The sequence below is a fragment of the Carcharhinus amblyrhynchos genome, chromosome 5 (genome assembly GCF_965287045.1).
Source record: "Carcharhinus amblyrhynchos chromosome 5, sCarAmb.v2.hapA, whole genome shotgun sequence".
Lineage (NCBI taxonomy): Eukaryota > Metazoa > Chordata > Chondrichthyes > Carcharhiniformes > Carcharhinidae > Carcharhinus > Carcharhinus amblyrhynchos.
This window is the reverse complement of record NC_137328.1, coordinates 1,437,107-1,461,399: the sequence shown is the minus strand read 5'-3', so window position 1 is coordinate 1,461,399 and position 24,293 is coordinate 1,437,107. Positions and strand designations below refer to the sequence as shown.

Below are 24,293 nucleotides of genomic sequence, written 5' to 3'. Positions count from 1 at the left end.
CCGTTGATTTGGTTTTTGGACGAATATTCGTATCTTAACAATAAAAAAAGGATTGCCTGTAAAGAGCTTACGGTCCCTTCCGTACCCGTGCAAAGCATTTAAAATGTGGTCACGGAGGGGGCTGCCTTTTGGATCTAAATGGACCTCCCATGGTGGGGGTGAGGTCGGCGGCTAAGAGAGAGAATCGTGTTTAAATGACCCATTTCACCTTGTGGGGGTTGGAAAAGTGCGTGACTGGGATGCAGGTACTACAGATACACTATGAGGGCACTGAAAGCATGCCAGCGGTTCCATGACATTATTTCTAGCAAGTAACTAAACAAGCCGTGTTTCACCTTATTGGAAAAATATTAGCGAAAGTTACGAAGGGAAGAGAAAAAGAAACAACTTTTCAAACCCAGTATAAACCAAACTGCCCCGAGAACAAATCATTACTTTCACACCCTCCTCACCTTCAGAATCCTTCTCCCAGCGAGATTCTACACAAGGACGAAAAAAAACTAACAACCATGTGATACTGATGAGCCAAAGGCCTTATTTTGCGATATTTAGAGGTAATTTAAGAAAGTATTCCTCTGAAGTTAGCCGGTAGAGGTTTCTGTAGTAGCCCCCCCCTCCCCCCCACACACAAACACCAGTTACTCTCAGTATGCTGTCCCTTTGAATATGTACTCCGTTAAACTGGATTAAGACTGTTCTGGCCAAATTGGTGCCTTTACTTCTAGCTCTAAGTAATAAAACTTGCTTTGAAAAATTAAAGTAAATTTACCTGCAACGATTGGGTATCAGGGACACAAGAGTGACAGTCAGGCTGCGGACTGTTGAATTGAGAAGTGGATTCAAAACAACAGAGCAATTATGCAGTGAGGAGAAACTACGGTATTCGGGAGGGTCCAGGAGATTCGGTAAGATGTGAGGGAGGCAGAGTTAGAGGATATTAAAGAGGGGAAAACTTGTTGGACTAATGACCTTTCCTTTACTTAAAAACTACATCCTATGTTCCAATTAGCTAACCTTGGTGATATCTCTGGTATGGGATCCTGAGCTCCGCTCCAGTTTGACATTCACGTATTCGCCTAGAGCTAAATCCAAATAGAATTCAGAATCCTTTCTATTTTGTGATTTACTTTTTAGTGTGAATGAGTTATTCAGAATAATGCAGCGGATAATGGTTTGTGTTGGGCCAAAGAGAAACATTTCTAAAATGAGAGACTATGAACCAGAGGTATAAAACTACCAACATTCAGAACTCTATCACTGGCTGCTTCAGGTGGTTTAATGCACGTCCCTACAAAGAAACCACTCTGGTCAGAACGTGTTAGTGACTGACATCTTACAAAATGCAAGATTTCATGGTGTATAATCGGGGTGTATTGGACCTGGTACATGTGTTCCTTGCACTTGCCTTAAGCATGTGAACCCTTGAATACTGATCAATGAATATTAAAAGTATCAGGTGTCTTTGTGATTGTCTATTTCATCATGTCCTTATATCCTGTGCAAAGCAAAATGCCCAACACAATTGATAACATTATGATTGAAAAGAGACAAGCACAACTAAATGTGGAGAGGCCTATTCATTTTAAACTGGCCAGATTGAACATTGGCCATACATCTAGCAGGACTATCCTTGCAATCTCAGCCATTCCATGAAGCAAAGAGTGGGAGTACTTACTAACACCTCATGCTATTCCTGACAAGAAACTGTTCCTAATCCTGGCTCTTTGCATAGAGTGGAGGCATAACAACAACAAATTGTGTTTATATAACACCTTTAGCATGACAAAACTTCCCAAAGTACACCACAGGAATATTATCAGATTGAAATTTAACACTGAAGTATGTATGGAGATATTAGCATGGGTGATCAAAGGTTTAGTCAAAGAGATAGGTTTTAGTGAGTATATTAAATGGAAAGAAAGAGAGAGAGTGTGTAAGAGTGGGAGAGATATATGGGAGGAATTCTAGAGCTTAGTGCCTAGGCAGCTAAAAGGAATGCTACCAATGTGAAAATACACAAGAGGATTGTAATACAGAACCTGGAGGGTAATCGGGCTGGAGGCAGCAACAGGGTGCAGGGGGTTAGAGATAGGCAGTAATATATCCTCATCTTCAGGTGATCCTTTGATGGAATATGTCTATCATTTTGGGGAAGGGCCACAGAACTGTTGATGAAACACAATATAGTATTAAATACTGAAAAGGCCAGGCTAGCTGTTCTAGTTATAAATAGTGACGCAGTGACAACAGGAAAAAGCTACTGATTTTACACTCTGGAACAGAGGGAACCCCTTGAGTCTGTCCAGCCATTCAATACATCATGGTTCATCAACACCTCAACTCTATCCACCCACCTTGGTTCCGGAATGCCAAAATCCTCACCCAATGACAATCCATCCACTCTTAGTTTTGATATTGACTCCCACCCCCACAGCCGCAACAGGTTTTTTTGGGAGAGAATGTTCCAGATTTTTCACTCCCCTTTGTGTGAAGAAGTGCTTCCTGACATCAGCCCTGAATGGCTTGACTCCAATCACAAGGTTGTGTCCTCTTATGAAAAGAAAGGACAAGGTTACAAAATGGCATCACATGCCCAAATCTGCACACACAACAGATACATTTAGCCCAAATCTGACAGTTGCGTGACAAATTAAAAGAGAAGTGTGAATCTTACTTTATAAGTTCCATGTTGCTGATTTTGGAGGAAATTTTCACAAACCACAAATATTATAAAAGGAGGACCTTGGCTTATCAGGATGACAGTATAATAGATTTACATCATTGGCCTTTTAAGGGCACAGTATTTACAAAATAAGCCACCATGCTCAATCAAAGTTTCTTTCAAAAGCTGACAAGTAGTTAAGTACACAATGACAACGAGAAGGTACTTTTTATTTTGCAGGCAACAGTCACAGTTAGTTCAAATTGTCTCTTTGGAGATGAATTAAGCATGAGCATTTCAATAAGAGCTGGGGTTTCAATCTACGGAGCTGAAACAATTGCTCCTTATGTCCAAACCCCAGGTTCAGAGGGCAAAAACTGCAGAGTAAGCACCTGATGTCAAAAAGGCCTGGCAGTTTCCACAGATCAGGGCCACCTGGAGTAGAGGCCTGCATTAATCTATGGAGGTGAAGGGGACATTTTTGTGTAGGTTAGGGTTCTGGCTGTGCCGATTCCGGCTCCGCAGCGAGGAGAACATCATGTTGCAACCAGGAACCTTGCATTTGTGCATTTCGCGGAGGTGGACTGTCTTGTAATGAACCCTCAGAGTCCCCTTGTTGCTGTACATTTTATGGCAGATAATACACATGATTCCGCCATTGCTAGTTGATGCCGCCTGCAGTATGGAAGCTTCTAGAACTTCATGACTGGAACCGGCAGCTTGGGACTGGGCCTCTGCTCTGTGAGTGGATTCACCACTGTCACTGGCCCCATCGATCTCATCCAACAGGATGCCCTCATCACTCTCTGCCTCTGATTCCCGCGATGAGTGGATGCTGCTGCTGGACTGAACACTGGATGTAGTGCTGAGGTCCAGCACCATGTAATCATCTGCCGTCACCCTCGTGTAGCCATTGGTATGAGAATCTTCCGTTCCTGCTGGTGAACTGGCTTCATCCCTCATGTCCAGCCCTATTCCGTGATGTCCACCATAGATCTTGGCCAAGAATTCTTCACGGAGGTCCTTGGCAAGTGGTGGAGCGGGATCCAACCCCATTTCATCCAGTTCTTTGGTCAGGAGCTTACGGTGAAGGTTTATGTTGGCACTGTGTCTGTAAAGAGCAAGAAGTGTGTCTGGTCAGTACATTGTATGTCTATTGCAGTGCTAGATTCTCACCTGTAACAAAAGTTACTCGATATCAAAACTTGTCAATAAAAAGGCAATGAAAAGTAACCGTAAAGAACTCAATGACTGTTCACCTTCACCCACTCATTAATTATTTAATCACCAAAATGCAAATTGAAGCAAACCTAAGAAGTGTGGTGAACATCATTTGCTGCTGAAAACTCTCTCACAATTGTGAAGTTTAACTGTCGGGTTGGGCCCCACAAGTACCCCATGTAGTGAGTTGCCAATCACAGCCAGTGCTGCCCGGAATTGCTGGTGAATGAAGGGGAGGTATTTCAGTTCAGGAAAGGAGGGATAGTTAAAGGGAGAGTGGATTTTCACTGCACTATGCAATAGCTCAAACAGATTGAAACAGGTAGTCTGATCATGGATTCAATACGTGGTTATCTTTTGCGTGTAGTGGCCATTTTCCATAGAAAGGATTTAAGTGGAAATGTTGTGTTTCCATGGTATAATCGCACAGTTGACTGAGAAGACAGAACTGAATGTTGGTTAAAATGCAAATCAGTTAGGTATTTAGGTTATTTCATCAAAGACTGAAAAAAGTTTATGAGCCCCTCTAGATAACTGAGAATCACCCAATGTCTTGAAGTCCCTGATTACATTGTTCAGCAGGATGTGTATGACATCTACCTCTGATCCGATTAAAGTGGGATGGGAGCATAGATTCAGACAGTCAGATATGTAAGCAGAACACTGCATGATTGGATCTTCCCCAGATCTCAACAATTAGGAGCAGGAAAGATATTAGATTTAATTTGGCTGAAGAAACACACGCTGGGGGGAAGCATTGTATCTTCACTATTCTGTAAAATGCAATGACAAATTGTACTGTTTAAATAAGTCTGATCATAAATGTGTTTAGTATGGTCAGTTATAGTTGGAGAAATAAAACAACTTAATGTTTCACCCCAATCCTGACAGGATTAGTTAATGACCTCATTGTGAATAATCCAATAGGCAACAGTGATCATAACATGTTCAAATTTCTCCAAGGGTGAGAAATATGAATCAGAAACTAGTATCATAAACATAAATAAAGGCAATGAGAAGGGTATGAAGTCAGAGTTGGCTAAAGTGGACGGTTAAAAGGTATAAAGATCATAGCAGACACTTCAGGAGATATTTCACAGTGCTCAACAAAAATATATTGCATTGAGAAAGAATGACTGTACAAGAAGAATGCATCACATATGATTAACTCAGAAAGTTAAGGATGGTACCAAATTGAAAGGGAAAGTGTAATCCTGTGAGGATTAATGGTAGGCCAGAAGAATGGTGACATTTTGAAAACTATCTAAAGATGACTAAAAATATAATAGAGAAATTAGAACATGAGAATAAACTAGCAAGAAATATAAAAACAGTCAGGGTATTGAAACGTATATAAAAACAGTAAAAGTGTAATTAAAGTGAGCATTGGTTCCTTAGAGGGTGAGACTGAGAAATGAATGGGAAATAAGGAAATAGCAGAGACTTTGCATGAGTATTTTGTATCTACTTTCATGTAGAAGACACAAGAACATCCTAAAAAAACTAGGAAAGCAAGAGGCAAAAGGGAGGGAGGAATCGGAATCAATCATGAGGATTAGAGAAAACGTACTTGGAAAACTAATGGGATAAATGTTTTCAGGTCTCCTGCACCTGTTGGCCCGCATCCTCGAGTTTTAAAACAAATGGTTGCCAAGGTACTGGGTGAATTGGTTATCACCATCCAAAATTTCCTATGTTCAGGAAAGATTCCAGTAGATTGGAAAATTGAAAGCATAACACCATAGAAACATAGAAAATAGGAGCAGGAGGAGGCCATTTATCCATTTGAACCTGTTCTGCCGTTCATTATGACCACAGCTGATCATCTATCTCAATAGCCTGATCCTATATCCCCAAATCCTTTGATCCCTTTCACTCCAAGTGCTATATTTAATGCTTCTGAAAACATATAATGTTCTGGTCTCAACTACTTTCCAAATTTCACAGATTCACCACTCTCTGGGTGAAAAGATTTCTCCTCGTCTCTGTCATAAAAGCTTATCCTTAATGCTATGGTCCCTGGTTCTGGACTCCATCACCATCAGGAATGTGCTTCTTGCATCTACCTGTCTATTCCTGTTAGAATTTTATAGGTTTCTATGAGATCCCCCTGACCCTTCTGAATTCCAGCGAAAGTAATTCTAAGCGATTCAATCTCTCCTCAAACATCAATCCTGCCATCCCAGGAATCAGTCTGGTAAACCGTCTCTATACTCCCTCGAACGCAAAAACATTTTTCCTCAGATAAGGAGACGAAAACTGCACACAATAGTCCAGGTGTGGCCTCATTAAGACTCTATATAATTGCAGCAAGACATCACTACTCCTGTATTTAAATCCTCTCATTATGAAAACCAATGTACCATTTGCCATCTTTACTGCCTGCTGCAGCTGCATGCTTACCTTCAGTGATCGGTGTACAAGGACACCCAGGTCTCATTGAACATTATGAGGAAGAGATGCTACAGTGGTATTGTCCCTGGACTAGTAACCCAGGGACCCAGCGTACTGCCCTGGGGTTCAAATTCCACCATGGCAGATAGTGAATGAATTAAGAATGTAATGATGACCATGAAACCATTGTCGATTGCCATTAAAACCCATCTGGTTTTTCCTTTAAGGAAGGAAATCTGCCTTCCTTATCTGGTTTGGCCTCCAGATCCAGAGTCAATGTTGTTGACTCTTAAATGCCCTCTGAAAGTGGCTGGGTAAGACAGTCAGCTCAAGGGCAATTAGGGATGGACAATAAACGTTGATCCAGCAAGTGATGCCCACATCCCGTGATTGAATAAAAGTACATTCCCTCACTCAATTTATAGCTGTTCTCATAATAATTTGCCTTCCTGTTTTTGCTATCAAAATGGATAACCTTGAATTTATCCACGTTATGCTGCATCTGTCATGCATTTTCCCACTCCTCAACTTGTCCAAATCCCACTAAAGCCTTTCTGCATCCTCCTCACAGCTCACCCTTCCACCCAACTTTGTCTTATCTGCAAATTTGGAGACATTGCATTTTGCTCCCTCATTGAAATCATTAACATCGATTGTGAATAGGTGGGGTCCTCACACAGATCCCCATGGTACCTCACTAATCACTGCCTGCCATTCGGAAAAAAGATCAGCTTATTACTATTATCACGATTCAAGAAAGGAGGGAGAGAGAAAGCAGGAAACATTAGGCCAATTAGCCCAACATCTTTCACTGGGAAAATGCTGGAATCCATTATTAAGGAATAGTAGCAGAACATTTAGAGAAAAGATAAGTAAATCATGACAGATTTTGAGAGTTTATTTAAAGAATGTAACAAGCAGGGTGGATAAAGGGGAACCAGTAGATGTGGGCCAGAATTTTATCGCTTTGCCCACCACGGGAATCAGAGTGGGCGAGGGGCGGAGCATAGGAATATCTGTTGACCTCAGGCGAGATTTTATGGTTTTGGGATGAGTGGGGTAAAATCCCCCCAGTAGTGTTTTGGATTTCTAAAAGGCATTTGGTAAGCGTCATATAAAAATTACTACATAAGATCCGAGCTCATGATATTTGGATTGAGGTTTTACAAACTAACAGGAAACAGAGCGGTTGGCACACTAACCAGCAGGGCCACAGGGATCATTGTTGGGTCGTCAACTATCTCAAATCCATATTAATGATTTGGATGAAGGCACAAAGTTTATTGTAGCCAAATTTGCTGACAATACAGAGATTGGTGGGAAACAAAGATTCTGCAAAGCGGCATAAACAGGTGAAGTGAATGGTCAAAAATTTGGCAAATGAAGCAGAATATGGGAAAATGAGAGGCTGTATAAGCAGAATATTATTGAAGTGGAGAGAGTCTGCAGAATGCTGCGGTTCAGAGGGATCTGGGTGTCCTTGTACATGAATCACAATAATTTAGCATGCAGGAACAGCAAATGATTAGGAAGTCAAATGGAACGTTGGTCTTCATTGCAAGGACAATGACGTGTAAAATAAGGAAGTCTTACTACAACTGTATAAGGCCATCTAGAATACTGTGTCCAGTTTGGTCTCCTCCCTTGAGGGATATATTTGTTTTGGAGGCTGGTTTAGAGAAGCTTCACTCGACACATTGCTGGGATGAAGGGGTTGTTTGGTGAGGAAAGGATAAGCAGGTTGGGTCTACACTCATTGGAGTTTGCAAGAATGAAGGTGATCCTATTGAAACATACAGGATTTTGAGGAAATTTGCAGGGTGGCTGCTGAGAGAATGTTTCCCTCATGGGGGAATCTCGGAATAGGGAGTACAGTTTAAAAATAAGGGGTCTCCCATTAAGACAGAGATGAAGAGGAATTTCTTCTCTCAGGGGGTAGTTAGTCTCTGGAAGTTTCTTCCCCGTAAAGCAGTGGAGGCCGGATTATTAAATACATTCCAGACAGAGTTACACAGATTTATGATTGACAAGGGAGTCATGGGTGATGGGGGATGGGCAGGAAAATGGAGTTGAGACCACAATCAGGTCAGCCATGATCTTACCGAATGGCGGAGCAAGCTTGAGGGGGTAAATAGTCTATTCTTGTTCAGATTACATTTTATATCAAAGCTGCATATGAAGGGTGGTCTCCTTTACCAACCCCCGAGTTAGCAGTTGAGCTCTGAGTTAACGGCAGAATGCAAGATTCACTTGCAGGAGGGACACAGTGATGCTAATGAGCCCGAGAAAGTATTCAGTGAAGAAGGAAATGTGTAATAAAGATCCACTGCACAACGGAACAAGAAGTATTTTCAGAGTTTGGTGAGAAACAAGGGGAGGGAAAAGACAACGTTATAGCTATTCTGTCTAACTAAATGGATTAGTTAAGTTAAAAGGTATTCAAATGTGTGAAAATTTAACTTGAAAGTAGATGAATTTTTACAAAAGCCTTAACTGAATTTTAACAAACTGTCCAGACTCTATATAGAAACAACAGACTTTCTGGACCTGTGCTGTTCTTTGTTGTTCTTTGGCTAGCCTAGGCTTCTCACCCATCATTCTTTTCAAATGTTTTTAATATCATCAACTTCCATCCTATTGTTATAGACTATTAACTTCTGCTTGTTTTTCACTGGCGCAGGCGGTTGGGGAGAGGGGGTTGGTTGATAATTAAAGGACGTGATTTGTTTTTTCAAATGTCTAGTTTGCTTTTCCAACCAGTCAGGTACAATGCAACAACTGTCAAATTGTTCCATAATTCTCAGGTATCAATGAATGCAACCAGTTTATATTTTAAAATGAACTCATAACATCCTGTACAGAATTTAAATTTAAGATTATTTATTAGTGTCATTGGTAGGCTTAGATTAACACTGCAATGAAGTTAACATGAAAATTTCCTAGTTGCCACACTCCAGCGCCTGTTTGGGTACACTGAGGGAGAATTTAATATAGCCAATGCACCTAACCTGCAGATCTTTCAGACTGTGGGAGGAAACTGGAGCACCCGGAGGAAACCCACCCAGACATGGGGAGAACATGCAGACTCCATACAGATAATGACCCAAGCTAGGAATCGAATCCAGGTCCCCTAGCGCTGTGAGGCAGCAGTGCTAACCTGGACATGTGGGCATTAGACATAAAGCAGTGAAGCATTCAACAGTTCATTTATGATTGGGACTCCCATTTAAGTAATGGCTTCCCATTGGTCACCTAATCAAAGATCTTAGCAGCATTTACTCCATAACTTTTCTCAGTTAAACTCAGCAAATTCTTCATTCAACAAAATTTACAAATTAATAGCTCAATTGTATTCCAAGTTAATCAGATTTTGAAAATTAAGCTGCATAAAATACTATGGACCAAATGTAGAGGGAACAGGAAAACGCTGAGCTTCCAGTGATCTGTGTGAAGCACACTGGTCTTCCTCATCTGCTTATGATGTCGCCTGATTGAATTACAGTTGTATAACTCACTTCCAGCTGTGTCTTGTTCTGTGTAACAATATCCTCATGTCTGTTTAATGTTGGCCATGTTTACCCATGTCAGGATAAATGTGGCACACATCTGTCCTGGGAAAAAACATTCCAAACACAACACAAATCTGTCAACTCCAAAAAGAGGGAGCTGAATCATCAGCAGTGTGCACGCCTTTCCTGGGTTTGAAAGGATATTGCCACGGAGCCCAGATTTGATAAAACATGAAGCTGAATTCAGATTTTCTCAGACCTATACAAAGGGGCATGGTGGCACAGTGGTAAGTACTGCTACCTCATAGCGCCAGGGACCAGGGTTCAATTCCAGCCTTGGGTCATTGTCTGTGTGGAATCTGCACTTTCTTTCCGTGTCTGCGTGATTTTCCTCTGGGTGCTCCGGTTTCCTCCCATAGTCTAAAAATGTGCAGGTTAGGTTGACTGGCCTGGCTAAATTGACCCTAGTGTCAGGAGGATTAGGAGGCTAAATGTGTGGGGTTATGGGGGTAGAGCCTGGGTGGGATTGCTGTCGGTGCAAGCTCGATGGGCTGAATGGCCTCCTTCTGCAGGGTAGGGATTCATTGAAAGGCCCAGAAGGGAAATGATGGGATTAATGGATGGAAGTGCAAGCTCAAACTTGGGAAATTGTTGGAATATTGTAATTACCTGCAGGACAATTGTAGCATCGATACAAAAATCATCTTACGACACCTCTAGAAGGAACTTCTAAAGTTAAAGGCAGGATTGAGAAAACGCTTTGTAAAGCTCTTTGCTAGTTAGATGCCAAATGATATTTGAATTAGATTACACCTTGTGGCAGTCTTTAAGCTCTGGCTGGCAGTCTGCTGTGCTGAGATAGGTTATTAGTGTGTGGGACTCAGCTCCTACATGTCCCCCTGTCCTTTGTCAGTACTGCTGCTACTTCCATCTAATCCATTTATATCGACATTTACTCAATTTGATGCTGCTGAATATTGTAACAAATCACTCCATTGATGCAGGTGTAATGTAATAACCAAAATGAACTCTGAAGAGTGCATTAGTGCTGGGTGCAGCAGCTAGTTAGGGATGTAGCAAGTTCGAGCTCAAAAGAGTTTTCAATTTACTAATGGACAAATGTCTAAAAAACTGCTATTTGCAGAAGGCATGTTCATAAAAGAAGTTGTTTCTAGGAACATATAGTCAAAAAAAAAGATGGAATTGTATCTCCAACCTCCCCTTCCAGGTCTGGTAACAAAGGTGTCTTAGTAACAATCACAAAAGAATGTCTGACACGAGAGAGAAAGAGGGCTTTTCAGTCTGCACTCCCTGCAACATTGTACACACGGACCACCAGCTTGTCACAATATACAATAAGACCATTTCTCTTTCTGGCAGGACACTGCATGGACATTTCAGTGGAATGTTTGATCAGGTTTTGGCTGAGAACACCCCAGGACAGCCCCAGATGATAGACATGCGTGTACATTGTCCAAACCAGGAACGCAATGGAGCTTCGAGCATGTGTGTGTTCTGAACAATGAGACACCTGGTGTTGAGAGATTTTATACTCTGTGGCCTGTTCAATGCAGTTTTGTATCTGCAAAGATTGGAATTTCAGCTCAAAAACAGTGTGGCAGAGAAACACATTTTTTCTTGTAACCATCTTTGACAGATCTGAGCTCTAAGAAGCCTGTTGACCCTTGACTGCACTGAGAGTGACTTGTTTGGCCCCATCTCCCCACACCTCCCCTCAGTTACAGCAGCTCCAGTGTGACAACAGTCCCAGAGTAGAACCGCAACAAGAAGCTCAACTCACAAGTGTTGATTTACCAGGACAACAATCAGACTCACTCCATTCTGCCTCAAAACCTTTCAATTAGAGGAAGAAAAACAATCAGATCTCCTCATGCACAGTGTGTGTGAGTGAGTGCCTGGGCGAGTGCCAGGATGAGAGAGTGTGTGTGTGACAGATATGTGAGAGAGTGAGTGTGAGAGAGAGTGTATGTGCACGAGAGCATGTGTGCATGAACGTGTGTATGCATGAAAGTGTGTGTGTGTGTGAGAGAGTGTGTGTGCATGAGAGTGTGTGTGTGTGTGAGAGAGTGTGTTTGTGTGTGATTGAGTGTGTGAGCCCGTGTGAGAGAGAGAGATGTTTGGGGTGGGACAGAGAGAGAACATGTCCCTTTTTCTTTGTGCTCGGCCGCTTTTCTTTCGGCTCCCTGAGAGAGTGAGAGAGAGAGTGAGAGAGAGAGTGAGAGTGAGAGTGAGAGAGAGTGAGAGTGAAAGTGAGAGAGAGTGAGAGTGAGAGTGAGAGTGAGAGTGAGAGTGAGAGTGAGAGTGAGTGAGAGAGTGAGAGAGAGTGAGAGTGAGAGTGAGAGTGAGAGAGAGAGAGTGTGAGTGAGAGTGAGAGTGAGAGTGAGAGTGAGAGTGAGAGTGAGAGTGAGAGTGAGTGAGAGTGAGAGTGAGAGTGAGAGAGTGAGAGAGAGAGAGTGTGAGTGAGTGAGAGTGAGAGTGAGAGTGAGAGTGAGAGTGAGAGTGAGAGAGTGACTGTGACTGAGAGAGTGAGAAAGTGTCGCAAAACAGAAAATAGTAGGGGTGGATAACCAAACTATAATGACATTTTTTGTGTGTGAGTAATATTATTTTACAATGTGCTGAGCTGTTGCCAGTGCTGGTATAAGAACGGTTTGAACTCTATCAATGGCCATCTTTATGAATTCTGCAGATCTCCAAATCAGCATAAATCCAAAGTCAGTCAAACACCTTCTGAAGGTTTGAGCTCAGTGGGTAGCTCTCTCTCCTCAGAGTCTGAAGGTCCTGGGTTCAAGTCTTGCCCCAGAGATTTGAGTGTGCAATCCAGGTTAACAGTCCCAGTGTGATACTGAGGAAGTGCTACACTGCTGGTGGTACAGTCATTCAGATGAGATGTAAATGGAGGCCCTGACTGTGTTCTCAGATGGACATGAAAGATGCTACAACATTATTCTGAAGAAAAGTGGGGTATTCTCCCTGGTGTCCTACTCAATATTTATCCCTCAGCTCTCTCACTCAAAGCAGCTTTTACATAGCTGCCTGTGGTACATGTTTCACACAGTGACAAGCCTCAGTGATGTATCCCGTTGGATTGAAGCATATTGAGTCATTCGGTGGTCATGAGAGGCACTATATAATTACAACAAGGTCCTGAGCAGAAATAACAGGAGAAGGAAGGTGTGAGAATATAAGGAGCAGAGTTTAGAATGATAAGTAAGCAATGAGAGATGACAATGAAAGGATGATGATGGTTTGATACACTCACTACCACATCAGCAGAACTTCTCAAACAATTCAAATCGTTTGATAATGATGTTCTTGGCTTTCCCTTCAGCTATCTTATGGTCAATATTAAAATTGCTGTAATTGTGTATTCATCCATTTCTTTCCATTTCTTTTTAAAGATTTGACCGAGGGAGGTCATTCTGCCCATCATGCCCCTACTGGCTCTTCAAAAATAAAACCTGTCCAGTTTAGACCTGTACACCAGCATTATCTCATTAACAGCCCAAATACTCTTCCTTTTTTTTAAACTAAAGGAAAACAGGGCACATTTCCTCCAGCAACTGGCGATTGGTAATCTGATCCAAAGTGCAAGCTGGCTTTTTGGTTGATTTAGCAATTGTGGAATTGATTTGAAACTGACACACACATAATTGAGGGACGGGGGGGAAAGTGTTGGGGGAGGGGGAGGGGGAGGGTGGGCGGCGGCCGTGGTTCAGGGACATTTAAAGAAAGATCAGTTTAATTTCAGGTTGTGCAGCTGCTCAGACAATTTCTCTGAACAGAAGACGATTATATCAGCGCACAAATCAGACTGGGGTTGGGAGAGACTGGAAATGTGGGAAGCTTCAATAAACTGTTGTTAATAATAGACTTCCCTTCAAATCAGCGGAATATCAATGCTCCCATAGCAAAGCCCCCAAACATTACTCGAGTTTCGTACATCAATTGATATGAAGCTGTATTTTACTCAATGAATTAGCATTCTTAATGTGCTGATTATCTTAACATCAGACAATTGTCAGAAAACACCTCGGAAACTTGTATCTTATTAAGAGTTTGTCTGTCATTGAAGTTCAGAAGTATGTTTTATGTACAATTTTAACACACTTGTACCAATTCTATATTGGTGTGTACTTGCAAGTATTTCATTCAGTACTTTACAATTTCACAATCAGCTACAACTACGTGTAAGATTAGTAAATGGTTTTATACCTGTGCGGTATTCTGTGTATGAGATGCCTGAGAAATGGGTTAAATAAAAAAAAAGAAAGAAAAATTAGTTACGCCTTCAGTCACATAACAAACCAGGAAACCAGTGCTTTCATCATCAGTAACGTTATAGCTGATAAATGGATACTTAACAAGTTAACACATGTTACGAAACAAATCGGCCTCCCCCTCCCCATACATCAACAATATCAGGGCTCACACCAACTTTCAAAAGCCAAGGTGCTCTCCAGGGGAGCTGGCCTCCAAAAATATGGGGAAATTCTGTAAAATAATTTTGAAGTTAATTTATTGCCTTGATCTTGTTGCAATTAGCTAAGGGCTTGAATACAGACCTCTTTCCTACAACACGTTGTAATAATCCCATTTCGTTGCACAGAGACACAGGGGAACATTCAAAATCATTACCCCTCATTTCTTTTTCTTCATCCTAAATATGGACTGTGAGCACATGCTCTCCCCAGAAAGATAAAGAATCGACCCCATTCATGAAATCATCAAATCCTTTGCTTGGTTCACATCAAATTGGACTCCTGACTACACAATGAATGGGGAAGGTGTACATTGATGTTTTTAAACTAGTTACTGGAGATAGATCAATAAAAGAAAATGTGAATGGGATCTGCAATTTTGAAAAAAACAGTTTCCCGACATTTATTTTAAAACATTGAAGCAATACATCAGCGTAAATTCATCTTCTGCGCCTTCCTCGCCAAGATGAGTCACTGGTTCATCTTTTACTATTATTCATGCAGTTGTACAAGATCTAATAGTTTTATTCATTTATTCAGTTGCAATACCAGCCAGTGAAAATTAAATCATAGAACACTGGACTGATTTAACAAACTTGAGTTCAGGACTGGCTAGTGCATTGACTTTATGGATTAAGAAACACCACAATCTGTGTTGGAATCGAGTCCAGAATGAGAGATCAAAGTCTTGTCTTCCCAATGAAATAGCCTCAAACCATTTTCTCTGGAAAGTACAGCAGTGCTCACCAAGTGCAACAACCTTCCTTCCTCCACTCCCCACAAACAAACACAGTACCAAAGATTTGTTGAGTTTTAGCCCATGAGACCACATTATAAAACTACCCATAATTAAGCACAAATTATACAAAGTTAGAAATTTTGCTCCAAGGGACCACAAAAACGTCTGGTGTAAGCAGCAGAAATATCACATTGGTTCAGGAGGAAGCCAAATTCAAGAGGCAGACAAGTGGGAGCTTTACTCTGCCACTGACTTGTGCATATTCTGGGAATGACTGATAGAAATGCTTTTAACCTCTTGATTAGCAACTGTTTGTACATTGGTCACTTTGATAGCCATAAACTCATTAATTCTTTCTTTAAAAATTACTATCAAGTTGGATTGACAAATTAAGACTATCAGGAGCTGGATCACGAGATTGGGTGATTTAGGTTGTTATTTTAAATCTCTCTTGCCCTCAAGCTGATGGTGGTGAGCTGCCTTCTTCAGCTGCTGCAGTCCATTTGATGTATGTACACCCACACTGCAGTTAGGAAGGGTGTTCCAGAATTTTGACCCAGTGACAGTGAAGGAATGGCAAAGATATTTCCAAGTCTCGGTATGTGATTCGGAGGTGGTGGTGTTTCTATGCATCTGCTGCCCTTGTCCTTCCAGGCAGTAAAGGTCATGGGTTTGTGAGATGCTGTGGCAGGAGCACTGATGAGTTCCTACAGTGCACTTTATGGATGAGGCACATTACTAGCACTGTGCGTCAATGGCAAAGGAAATGACTGTTTAAGGAAGTGGATGGGGTATCAGTCAGGTGGGCTACTTTATCCTGGACAGTACTGAGCTTCTTGAAAGCCATTGGAACTGTACTCATGCAGGCAGCTCCAGATTTGTGCCTTGTATATAGTGGATAGGCTTTGGGGAGTCAGAGGATGAGTTACTCACCTCAGAGCTCTCAAGCTCCGGCCTGTTCTCGTAGCCACCTTATTTATAAGGCTGAATTATACTGCACTTTGACAGTTAGGTTTGGAACCTCAGCTTCCTTATGTTTGTTAGTCCCATCAGGAATACTACATACAGATTAATGGGAGGAACACCAGATATTTGAATGAAACATTAGATGCTTTGGATTGCTGGTAAAATCCTTCTACAATTGAGACTTTGTCTACATGAAAAAATCTTAAAACTGGATCCACTGTATAGAATCTTAAAATATGTCAGGAGCAAGGCTGAATTCAACTGTAAAATTCTGTCCCAGTGTCAAATGTTTGCCAGATTCAAGCGAAACCATGAACCTTGCATTTCCAAACGTGAGAATAGATTTCAGCTGACATACAGCGTGCAAGACGAGACATCTCACATCAAATAAAGGAGAACCATGATTAGAAACTTAATAGAAGCAAGTTCTGTAACATGGCTGTGGCCATTCTGCCTTGTAACAACTCAGGTAGTTAAAATGGAACAGGTTCAACTTCTGTTCTAATTTCAATGTGGAATTGTTTAGGTACCAAACGATCTTCACTCTTTTCATAGTAACTGTGTCTCTACGATATGAAAACTGCAAGAATCCACTTCCTGGGCCTTCCCAAAGGTAATTATCATTAAGCAGAATTAGCAAATGCACGGAGTCACCAAACATTCTCCAGTCTAGAACATTCTCTAAATAAACCAAAAGATGCTTTCAAGCATTATTTTGAATGGTGATTCATGAGATTTTAATATCTTGGTGTGAAATCCTATTATATTCAAACATTGTGTCATCACTGCTCATTAAGTCACCAGGCTAACAACAGGAAACGTATTTATATTAATTTCTTTGCTTAAATCTGAGGATTTAAAGTTTGGAATTTTCAATTTTCCTAAAAGCTTCCTAAAGGTTTTACTGTCATAACTAAATAACGTATGGACACTTTTTCCTGGTCTTTGCAAAACAGTTTCCAACTGAATACATTAAAGGATCAATCAGACAGGAAGGAAATTAAGAAATAAGCAAGATTGGGAAGCTAGGAATGGAAATTTAATGAGGCTGTGTCCTGAAGCACCTGCTGATTCACAACTGAAACAAATCCCAAAACACATTTATTCATCCAAGACTAGAACAATATTCACGTTAGATATCATTTCTCAATACAAATGTTCAAACAAATTGTTTAAGGGGGGGTGGGGGGGCAATGGAGGGAGGGATGGAGTGGAGTGGGGAGAGGGGAGAGTTGGCAAGGGAGTGGGATGGAGGGGGAGTGGATGAAGGAGGGAGAAATGGAGGAGGGAGGGATGGAGGAGAGAGGGATGGAGGAGAGAAGGTTGGAGGAGGGAGGGTTGGAGGAGGGAGGGTTGGAGGGAGAGTTGGAGAGGGGATGGTGGAGGGGAGGGATGGAGGCGGGAGGGTTGGAGGACGGAGGGGATGGAGGACGGAGGGGATGGAGGACAGAGGGAATGGAGGACGGAGGGGATGGAGGACGGAGGGAATGGAGGATGGAGGGAATGGAGGACGGAGGGATGGAGGACGGAGGGATGGAGGACGGAGGGATGGAGGACGGAGGGATGGAGGACGGAGGGATGGAGGACGGAGGGATGGGGGAATTTGATATTAGAGTGCATGAGAAAAGAAACAACATTCGGCTAAAAAGGGCAAAGGGAGAGTGAAGGCAGATTGCATTATTGCCTCTACAATAAGTATTCTGATTGTGATTAATCAAAGGGAACAGGCACTATATATCACACAGAAACTGCAGTAACTGTACATTAAAGCATTATATATTAACCAACAATGACAGACTGAACATTACACTGAAATTACAGATGTACAGCTTAGTCACAATATGTAGCAATTACCATTATCAATTGTAGAGATTACACAATCACTGTGCCTTCTACAAATTGTAGTCATTGTCGACCACATCACTATATGTATTGTATAGACGCTGTGTTTTGCTACTATTATAGATTATAGTGAAAATATATATTCTAGTGGTTTTTGTAATAACAAAATGCAATCCTACTTTATTTATCTTTCTGTTTATTTATCTTGCTATTTAATTCTCAGTACAGGTTGGTGAGGAAGAATTTGGGAACCAGTATCTTTTCTTCCAGCAGAGGGACAATATACATTCCTCTAATTTGAGGAAGACAACAGTCAATTAAAGCTGCTTTAATGTGAAACAAATCATTCATGCCGGTCACGTACACTGCTCCCTTACCAGTCAAATTATTCACTTCCAGATAAGCTACTGCTAAACCCTTGTGGGGTTTAACTAATTTACTGCACAGATACTGCATGTCTGTTATAATAACAGGTAGGATGTATTGGGGTCGACCATTTATCAGAATTAGACTACTTTTCTCAATTCGTGGAGAATTGCTCTGCTTACACCATTCCCCTCACTGTAACCAGGCAGCCCCACCTGGCCTGTACGTGGCAGCAAGCAAAACTGACACACACACTCTCTCTCTCTCTCTTTGACTGTCAGTGGGGGTGGGGGTCTTTGGAGGAGCACAGGAAAGTTTTGCACAGGTACAATTGCACTTACCTCTGGAAGGTTAATCATTGTGACATGATTCTACATTGTGACAAGCTGGCCCACTGGTTTACAAAGGTAACCTACGTCTTAATGAATGTGTGAGATAAGTCACAAAAGAAATCAGGTAAACAAAAATCAAGTTTTAAGATAGGGTAAGAGATATTACAAGGTGATCTTTTTACTTCCTTCAGCAATACTGAAAGAGGAACTTGTAATAATGTCTTTATTAGTAATGATATTAATGTGTAACTCTTAAAGGAACATCTCTTATAGGACCCCATCAAATTATACTCATAGTAATAGCTAGCAGAAATATCTAACACATTAAACAGATAGATTTTGGGCATAACGCTGATTTTTTAAAAATTGCTTTATGAAAAATGCGGGTTCTGTAGCAGATCCATGTATCTGCTCTGAAACGTGCACCCTAATGCAAAATGGGAAGTGCATGCTACAGGGCTAACCGTGAATGTTTTAGCATGACCACGCTATCACAGCATAAGAACATAAGAAATAGGAGCAGGAGTAGGCCATCCAGCCCTTCGAGCCTGCCCCGCCATTCAATAAGATCATGGCTGATCTGTCGTGGCTCAGTTCCACATTCCCGCCCTCTCCCCATAACCCTTAATCCCCTCGCTTATCAAAAACCCATCAACCCGCGTCTTAAAAATATTTAGTGAGGCAACCTCCACCACTTCAACGGGCAGAGAATTCCAGAGATTCACCACCCTTTGAGTGAAGAAGTTCCTCCTCAACTCCGTTCTAAACCGCCCCCCCTTTACCTTGAGGCTGTGCCCCCTAGTCCTACTGTCTTTTCTGAGCGGGAAGAGCCTCTCCGCCTCTATCCTATCCATCCCATTCATCATCTTATACGTCTCAATGAGATCTCCCCTCATTCTTCTAAACTCTAACGAGTACAAGCCTAGTTTATTCAGCCTCTCCTCATAGCTCAACCCCCTCAACTCTGGTATCAGCCTAGTAAACCTCCTCTGCACTCCCTCCAAGGCCAAAATATCCTTGCGTAAGTACGGCGACCAAAACTGCACACAGTACTCCAGCTGCGGCCTCACCAATGCCCTATACAGCTGCAGCAAAACCTCCTTTCTCTTCATCTTTCTCTTCATGGAGTATCCTTGCTGCCCAAGGGTTGCCAATCATACCTCTGAGCACCAAAATATCACAACAGGACAGGAGAAGAAGTAGGTCCCAGTTGTATCACAGCTGGTTCAGGGGAGCAATGCACACCAACTGAGCTAACTTGTACCTGTGAGGCATATTATTCAGGTTTAAACTAGTAATCAAATTTATTTGCGAGGTTTGTAACTATACTGAAGCTAAAAGCAAACCATGAGTAACCAGAGATGCATCATCTGACTTAGACAATGTTTTAAGTAACACTGAAAGTAATAAAATGTTGTACATCTTAGAATCCTCTTCACAACATTCTGACTGAGACCTTCATATTATTCCATTAATCTATAGAGTCCAATATCAGCAAAAAAAAGGGGAAGCATACAACTGAAGCAAATCAGTTGAAATTTAATATGGACAGCATCCCTTTTACTATTCAGAATGGGATTCAATGGCCCCCAATGAGAACAGTTATTTCCCATAAGGCAGGCAAGTAGATTATGAATCAATTTTGCCATTCAGGTAGATCGCAGACTTCCGGTCTTCTGTGGGTTGATTGCTTTTGACCTTGACTTGCACATTAATTAGCTTTGCTGTCCTCAAACAGATAGCTTGGCACTGATATGTTCCTGGATGCACTGCACACATTAACTCTCAAAAAGGTAAGGGAATTGCAGGTGCAATTAACTGTTAAGAATGAGCAACCAACAGTAGTGAGGAGACAAGCACACCTCTGTCCAAAGCCTGTCATTTTCTCCAGACAAGTTTTAGGTATCGTTTCACATCTTCCACACGAATACAAATAATCCTTTTCCAATAACGTCTCTCAGAGATCCATCTTACAATTTAATATTTCACGTAAATAGTATGAAAGAGACTGAGGAATCTCTAATTTTATCGCTCAGTACTCCTGGAACATACCTCATCAGTGCCTGTATCTGCTGCAGGTAATGTGATTTGCTATTTATATGCTTCAATTTTCCATTTAAAAAAATCCAGGGCACAATGAAATTGCCAATTCCCGAGCTAACCAGAGTCAGCACAATGTCACTTGGTGCAACTGACTAAATCAAACATGCGCAGGTTAGAAAACAAGCACATCCAGGTCTGAATCTGGATTTCAGCGCAGCTACTTTTGTGTATTTTCATTATGTTTGTTCCTTCATATCACCCTCCTCCGCATCCCCTGTCTGCACACATCACCCCCCCTCCCCCAATGACCTCAACTGCAGCTGCTGGAATCTGAATTCAATAAAAAAAAATGGAATTAAGAATCTACTGATGACCATGAAACCATTGTCGATTGTCAGAAAAACCCATCTGGTTCGCTAGTGTCCTTTAGGGAGGGAAATCTGCTGTCCTTACCCGGGATGGCACACAGGTGACTCCAGAGCCACAGCAATGTGCTCGACTCTTAACTGTCTTCTCTACAAAGGCAACTAGGGATGGGCAATAAATGCTGGCCAGCCAATGACACCCAGGTCCCACAATTGAATAAAACAAAATGTTTGTTCGGCATGTCCGCTAAGGCTCTCACCAACTTTTACAGACGCACCATAGAAAGCATTCTTTCTGGTTGTATCACAACTTGGTCTGGGCTCCTGCTCTGCCCAAGAAAGCAAGGAGCTACAAAACATTGTGAATGTAGCCCAATCCATCACGCAAACCAGCCTCCCATCCATTGATTTTGTCTAAACCTCTCGCTGCCTAAGAAAAGCAGCCAGCATAATTAAGGACTCCACACACCCTGGACATTCTCTCTCCCGCTTTCTTGCATTGGCAAAAAGATACGAAAGTCTGAGTCACGTACCAACCGACTCCAGAGCAGCTTCTTCTCTGCTTCCATCAGACTTTAGAATGGACCTACCTCGCATTAAGTTGATCTTTCTCTCCACCCTAGCCATGACTGTAACACTACATTCTGTACTCCATTCCTTCTCTATGAACAGTATCTGTGTAGCACGCAAGAAACAATACTTTTCACTGTATACTAGTACATGTGACAATAATAAATCAAATACTATAGGAAGGATGTGACTGAATTGAAGAGGATGCAGAGTAAATTCACCAGGATGTTGCCCAAGATGGAGTATTAGGTTATGAAGAGAGGTTGGAAGGCTCAGCTTGTTTCTTTTGAGCAGAGAAGGCTGAGGGAGGACCTGATCGAGGTGTATAAGATGATAAATGGCAGGGACAGGGTGGATAGGAAACTTCTGTTCCCCTTAATTGAAGGGTCAGTAACGAGGAGGCACAATTTTACGGCGAAGGGCAGGAGGTTTTGAGGGGATTTGAGGAAACATTATTTTACCCAGAGGGTGGTGGGAGTCTGGAACACACTGCCTGGGGAAGTAGTAAAGGTGGGTAACCTCACAACCTTTACAAAGTACCTGGGTGAACATTTAAAAACTCGTAACATTCGAGACTATGGGCCAAGTGCTGGAAAGTGCGATCACTGTAGGTTTAGTGTAGTTTTATCAGTGTAGAATCAATGGGCCGAAGGGCCTCTTCTTTAGTGTATGACTCTGATTTTATGACTCTGCTGACCGAGCAGGCTGAGTTCTGAAGCTGAGGTGAGAGTGACCGTCCCAGATGTTAAGGCAACATTTGACTCAATCTGGCAGCAACAAACCCGAGTAAAATTGAAGGCAGTGATAATCAGGAAACCCTCCTCTGGTTGAAGTTGTACCTGGCACAATGGCAATAGCTGTGGTTATTGAAAGCTAGTCATTTCAGCCTCAACGCCTCGCTGTAGGAGTTCCTCAAGCGTCCGAGCCCTGCAATGTTCAGCTGCTTTACTAATGACCTTACCTCCAACAAGAGGTCAGGAGTGGGAGTGTTCACTGATGCTTACACAGTGTTGAGCTGCATTCACGACCCCTCAGACACTACAGCACTCTAAACCTGCAAGTCCTGGGCAATATTCAGGATTAGGCTGATAAGTGACAAGTAACACCATGCCAACTCAGTACCAGGCAATGACCATCTCTAACAACCACCCTTCCTTGACATTCCAACCAAATTAAAATCAGCATAATAGGGCTTAGCCAGACCAGAGATCTGACTGGACAGACCTAACCCGTCTATAAATAAAAACTGTAGAACTACCTTCTTGGCATCCAACCCATCAAAAGCTTTCAAAATCTTAAAGATCAGTGTCAGGTCATCCATCATCTACATTTTTCCAGGGAAAGACCTCTAGACAGTGCAATCTTTCCAGATGGTAACATTCTCTGTCCTGGCATCAGCCTAATAAATCTTATTTGGACTCTCTCTGGTTCTTCTGTGACTTTACTATAATGTGGAGATCATAGCTGTTCACAAACCCCACAATAAAGTTTCTATCCAAGTCTAACTAACTTTCTACTTTTCAATTCTATCCCATTTTTAAATCGTTTTGCCACTGAAAGTGATTGGACAGATTTAAAAAGTCATCATGATTGGTTTCACGTTTGGGAATTCTAAGGGTGGGGAGAAGAAAACATTCGATTTCATTCTCATCACGGCCGTGAATTACATTTTAAGAAGAAACAAATCTTCCTTTGTATAAACAGAGAGAGTTCAGATAGAGGTGAAATTATAGAACATAAGAACATAAGAACATAAGAAATAGGAGCAGGAGTAGGCCATCTAGCCCTTCGAGCCTGCCCCACCATTCAATAAGATCATGGCTGATCTGTCGTGGCTCAGTTCCACTTTCCCGCCCTCTCCCCATAACCCTTAATCCCCTCTCTTATCAAAAACCCATCAACCCGCGTCTTAAAAATATTTGGCGAGGCAGCCTCCACCACTTCAACGGGCAGAGAATTCCAGAGATTCACCACCCTTTGAGTGAAGAAGTTCCTCCTCAACTCCGTTCTAAACCGCCTCCCCTTTATCTTGAGGCTGTGCCCCCTAGTCCTACTGTCTTTTTTGAGCGGGAAGAGCCTCTCCACCTCTATCCTATCCATCCCATTCATCATCTTATATGTCTCAATGAGATCTCCACTCATTCTTCTAAACTCTAACGAGTACAAGCCTAGTTTATTCAGCCTCTCCTCATAGCTCAACCCCCTCAACTCCAGTATCAGCCTAGTAAACCTCCTCTGCACTCCCTCCAAGGCCAAAATATCTTTGCGCAGGTGCGGCGCCCAAAACTGCACACCGTACTCCAGCTGCGGCCTCACCAATGCCCTATACAGCTGCAGCAAGACCTCCCTGCTTTTATATTCAATCCCCCTCGCTATGAAGGCCAGCATCCCATTCGCCTTCCTGACCACCTGCTGCACCTGCAAGCTGGGTTTTTGCGACTCATGCACAAGGACCCCGAGGTCCCTCTGCACCGTCGCCTGCTGCAGTTTTTCTCCACGTAAGTAATAGTCCTTCCTGCCATTATTCCTACCAAAGTGGACCACCTCACACTTGCTAACATTAAATTCCATTTGCCATTTCCTGGCCCATTCGCCCAGCCTATCTAGATCCTTCTGCAGACTCTCCACACCCTCCGCACAATTTGCCGTTCCCCCAATCTTGGTGTCATCAGCAAATTTCGACACCCTACACTCAGTTCCCTCCTCCAGATCATCTATATAAATGGTAAAAAGCTGAGGCCCCAGCACCGACCCCTGGGGCACTCCACTAGTCACCATCCGC

General features: G+C 42.2%; 1 protein-coding gene across 8 annotated transcripts in view; it reads right to left on the bottom strand.

Annotated features, from left to right (window-relative positions):
• Nucleotides 1-638: 638 nt before the first annotated feature.
• bnc2 (basonuclin zinc finger protein 2) overlaps nucleotides 639-24,293 on the bottom strand; it is a 449,449-nt gene continuing 425,794 nt past the window's right edge. For 6 of the 8 annotated variants that reach the window (XM_080188297.1, XM_080188300.1, XM_080188303.1 and 3 more), the window contains 2 exons: nucleotides 14,023-14,049; nucleotides 640-3,773 (listed from right to left, as the gene is read on the bottom strand). In XM_080188297.1, the coding sequence (XP_080044423.1) occupies nucleotides 3,116-3,773; nucleotides 14,023-14,049 (685 nt within the window). In that variant the 3' untranslated portion in view covers nucleotides 640-3,115. Of the gene's footprint in view, nucleotides 3,774-14,022; nucleotides 14,050-24,293 lie in introns of all 8 variants that reach the window. The other 2 variants (XM_080188299.1, XM_080188298.1) reach the window with 2 other exon arrangements.